Below are 4,656 nucleotides of genomic sequence, written 5' to 3'. Positions count from 1 at the left end.
CACACACACACACACACACACACACACACACACGGCTGGCCCTTCTCATTCCTCTTTATCCGTTATATTCCCACCTAGCACTTGCCTCCACGTGACTTGTCTGTCTCCCGTAAGAACTCGAGCTCTGAAGGTGGGGTTTTTCCCCCTATTTGCTCACTGTCCTGCACCCAGAGCAGGCAGCCAGGACGTACTCGCCGTGTGAGCAGATAACCAGCATCCATCGGAGCGGCGGAGACGGAGGAACCAGGCGTGGGCTCCGCGGGGAGAGGCTGGGGTTGCTGAGGAGCCCGGCCCACCCCCATCCCTTCAGGAGTGACGCCAGGCAGCCCAGCCCCGCATGCGACACCCACTGCCTTTCTCTGATCTGCACGCAGCCCCCCCGCCAAGACACGTGAGAAGACTGCACTGCTCGGCCAAGGTTTATTAGCGCCTCCTCAGGAGTCAAGTCCCGGCACTGCGTCCAGGCTGCAGTGAGAGCAATGGGAGCGCAGACGCCCAATCAAGCTGGCTCTCCAGGAAGTTTTACAGCTCGGACCCATGACTGTGCAGGTCATCATGGAGTCAGGACACCAGCTGCTCCTGAGTGGGCGTGGGAGGGTCTCTCCCCTCGTGCGGTCTCACTGCTCACGTGGGAAGTGACCGATGTCCCAGGGCGCATGGCCGCTCAGCCCTCCGCCTGCTTAGCTCCTTCTCTCGCCAGCCTGTCGGCCTCCTCGTTGCCTGCAAACCCCGAGTGACCAGGAACGTGCATCTGTGAAGCAGAATTTCCCTTTTACTCCTGCATCCTAGTGGCAGCTCAACTTCCAGGGAGCTGAGGAGGCGCCCCGCCCGCCCCTCCCCTGCGGGCCACACTGCAGGGCCAATTCCTGCTGCGCGTCCTGGACTCAGGGACACAGCTCCATCCTGACCTCCACAGCCTGGACCTGCCTGTGCGTACTGCTCTTTCCCACGTACGACGGGTGTGTAAGCTTTCCAGGCAGAGCACGTGTGTGCACCAGGCGTGTGCACCAGGGCGGGTGCCCCGACACTCACAGCCCTGAACCTGTGGGAAGGCTGCCCTGTGTGTGTGAACACGTTCACGCCTACAGCGAGCTTCCCGCAGCGCCCCCGCCCCCTCAGGTCCTGGCTGGCCCGCAGGGCAGGGGAGGGAGACGGGTGCTGTCCAACTTGCTCCCGGTTGTTTGAAAAAGTAATTTTAACAAAACTCATCTCTTATAAAAAAATACTTCCATTTTGGAAAGATAGTCTTCTTACTAAGGTCTCATCACACAGTTTAACACAATTATTTTTTAAAATTATTTATTTTTTAATATATTTTTATTGATTTCAGAGAGGAAGGAAGAGGGAGAAAGAGACAGAAACAGCAATGATGAGAGAGAATCATGGATCGGCTGCCTCCTGCACGCCCCCCACTGGGGATGGAGCCCACAACCCGGGCCTGTGCCCTGACCGGGAATCGAACCTGGGACCCTTCAGTCCGCAAGCTGACGCTCTATCCACCAAGCCAAACCGGCCAGAGCTTAACAAAATTATTATCAAGACACTCACCCACTGAATGTCCACGCCCTGGACGAGCCTGTCCAGCTCCATGAAGTCCTCCTTGTTGGTCACCGCCTTCCCGGCGCTCGTCCTCCATCCGTTCTCCTTCCAGCCCTGGACCCAGCTGGTGATGCCTGGAAGACACGCCTCCAGACTAGGAGCCGTGGACGGCGCCTCTTCCTCGCCCACCTGTATTCTGAGCAGCACCCTGGCCTTCCTGTCCTCCGGGCCCGCGGGCCTGAAGCCCTCCCTCTCCTCCGATTCTAAACGCACTCGGCCAACAGCTCTCAGCCCGGGACGTCACCTCCTCCAGGAAGCGCCCCAACCTCAGCATTGCTCCCTGTGCTCCCACAGTTTCCCAAGAAGCCGCCAGCACGCCATCCTGTCACACACACAGTGAGCCTCCAGGGCCCCGAGCGGGGCCTCCCCTGCGTCCTGCCCTGGCTCTGGTCCCGGCAAAGGAACCCTGTGGCAAACCCTGGAGCAGCAGAGCTGGGTCCTGACCCGCACCCTTCCCTTCAGCCCCGACAAACCTAATGCCGCCCCACTGACACGAGGGCCCCCCATACAGTGCCCCCCACAAGGGAAGGAAATACCTATTTCCCGGCAAATTTACTAGAAAAACCCAGAAGGAAGACGTGAAAGCTCACCGTTGATGGTAAACATGCTGTCTGTGTACAGAACCAGCTTCGAGATGTTCTGAGCCCTGGCTTGCTCTATGGCTTTGCAGGCTGCCTTGAAGAGAGAGGTCGGTCGTCACCACGGAGCCTGCTCAGCTCCCGACAGACAGACGCTCAGGGACTTCAGACGCAGCGTCCCTTTCCTGTGCGGACTGTGATGCTGACATTCCCACGTGAGATAATGCCACGTACACAATTCCGCTTACACACCTATTGGACATGTTCCATCATTTTTCTAGAAAAGCCCTGTCCTTCATAACTGTCACTGGCCCACACAGCTCCTTCTGGACTCTGACTGTCTCACACACAGAGAGCAGGAAGTGCATTACGTTCAGAGTCGATGCTACAGAACACGCCCGTACATTGTTATGGAAAATTATCTGGTAACTTACGTGAATTTCTGCTCTTTGGTTTGTCTGTCGCCCAGGAAGTCTAATGCCCACATTTCTAGTTTCAAAATAGTAGAGAAAAAATAAAGTTATAAGCATAGATGTTCTTATTCGACCTGCAAAAGCCTCGCACGAAAGCAGCCCTTAGGAATCAGGCCGAGCCACGGATGTTTCAGAACGTGGCCTGGCGAAGCCTGCAGCCCAGCCCCCGCTGCGCGGTTTACTCACAAAGGGTGGCCGGGCCCCCAGTACACGCCGATGCCCGCGCGCGCCCGCCGGCGTCCATTGCTGCTGCAGCAGCCGTCCGTGTAGACGACGACGTACTCGCCTGGAGATGGAAGCTCAGTGAGTGCCGCCTCCCGGGAAACCGAAATTCACCCACAGGTTTACTGCGGCGGAGCTGGAGGTTTCCACGTAAAATGCCCTTTCGGCTAAGAATGAGGACGTTACACATCAGCTCCAACTTCCCCCATTAAAAAGGGGGGAAGAGTTTTTATACATACAGTTTCATTATACATTAAAAATAGAAAATCTGCCCTGACCGGTGTGGCTCAGTGGAGAGAGCGTCGGCCTGGGGACTCAAGGGTCCCAGGTTCGATTCTGGCCAAGGGCAGGTGCCCAGGTTGCAGGCTTGATCCCCAGTGTGGGGCCTGCAGGAGGCAGCTGATCAAGGATTGTCTCTCATCATCAATGTTTCCATCTCTCTCTCCCTCTCCCTTCCTCTCCGAAACCGATACAAACATAGTAAACAAAAACAAAAACAAACAAGAAAGACACACCCATGTAAGAGAACGTGTCCTTGCCCACCGGAGGGGCTGCCTCCCCGGCCTGCTTCACATGCTTTGCCTGCGGCTCCCCGTTCTCCGCCCCTGCGGCCAGGGGCTCCCGGCATCGCTTGCCGGCTCTCACTTGTGATTCTTGCACGAGCTTATCTTCCTGCCCTGAAAGACGGAGTCGGTTCAGAAGCCAGAAGCAAGGAACCCGACACAGTGACTAAGAGTCCACAAGTTCAGCGAGTCCTTCAGTGTCGCGAACACTGAGTCAGACCCAAGTGCCCTCTGCATGTGGCCCCGTAAAGAGGAAAGGACTGTGATGTCCTGTGAAATTATTCTAAACCCACGACAAGCTGACGAGGACCACGTGAAGGTGAGGGCAAAGCTTCTGTTAAACATGAACCTGGTTTGGATGGATCGGCAGAGACACAAAGGCTTATGAACCCGCTGGGATCACAGAGTGAAAATCTCAGGGGCTCTTTCCCCACAAAAAACAAAGTCCAAAATTTTGTATGGAAACTAGAACTAGGCTTGTGACACCTGGGAGGGGAGAGGCTGTGCAGTTACAGGGGCACCTGGGAGGGGAGAGGCCGTGCACAGGCCCCAGGGCACCTGGGAGGGGAGAGGCTGTGCAGTTACAGGGGCACCCGGGAGGGGAGAGGTCGGGCACAGGCCCCAGGGCACCTGGGAGGGGAGAGGCCGTGCAGTTACAGGGGCACCTGGGAGGGGAGAGGCCGTGCACAGTTACAGGGACACATGGGAGGGGAGAGGCCGTGCACAGGGACACATGGGAGGGGAGAGGCCGTGCACAGGGGCACCTGGGAGGGGAGAGGCCGTGCAGTTACAGGGGCACCTGGGAGGGGAGAGGCCGGGCACAGTTACAGGGGCACATGGGAGGGGAGAGGCTGTGCAGTTACAGGGGCACCTGGGAGGGGAGAGGCCGGGCACAGGCCACCGGGGCACCCGGGAGGGGAGAGGCCGGGCACAGGCCCCAGGGGCACCTGGGAGGGGAGAGGCCGGGCACAGGCCACAGGGGCACCTGGGAGGGGAGAGGCCGGGCACAGGCGAAGGTGACAGTGATGTGCGTGGGGACTACCTGTCGAACCAGGGCTCCCCGAGTTCCTGACGAAGGCCCAGGCTTCCTCTTCGGTGGCAAACTTCTTGAACCGGGCGGCGGGGAAGCGGTCCACCTGCGCTCTGCACTCGTTCCTGGAACAGAGGCGACGTCACTCCCCCCCCGCCCGGCATCGCTGTGCCCCTAGGACCCAGGTGGTG

The 4,656-nt window shown here is 58.4% G+C and overlaps 1 protein-coding gene across 1 annotated transcript; it reads right to left on the bottom strand.

Moving 5' to 3' along the window:
- Window positions 1-406: 406 nt before the first annotated feature.
- RNASEH1 (ribonuclease H1) lies at window positions 407-4,607 on the bottom strand (the record flags this gene model as incomplete). Its single annotated transcript, XM_005867281.2, has 7 exons — window positions 407-751; window positions 1,549-1,673; window positions 2,190-2,274; window positions 2,612-2,666; window positions 2,837-2,936; window positions 3,388-3,549; window positions 4,478-4,607. Coding segments are annotated over 7 exons (744 nt in total), but the record flags the coding sequence as incomplete, so codon positions are not given.
- Between the last annotated feature and the right edge of the window lie 49 nt (window positions 4,608-4,656).

Source organism: Myotis brandtii, unplaced genomic scaffold (assembly GCF_000412655.1).
Source record: "Myotis brandtii unplaced genomic scaffold, ASM41265v1 scaffold247, whole genome shotgun sequence".
NCBI classification, from domain to species: domain Eukaryota; kingdom Metazoa; phylum Chordata; class Mammalia; order Chiroptera; family Vespertilionidae; genus Myotis; species Myotis brandtii.
Note: the sequence above shows the minus strand (reverse complement) of the source record. Positions and strands in the feature narration are given on the sequence as shown.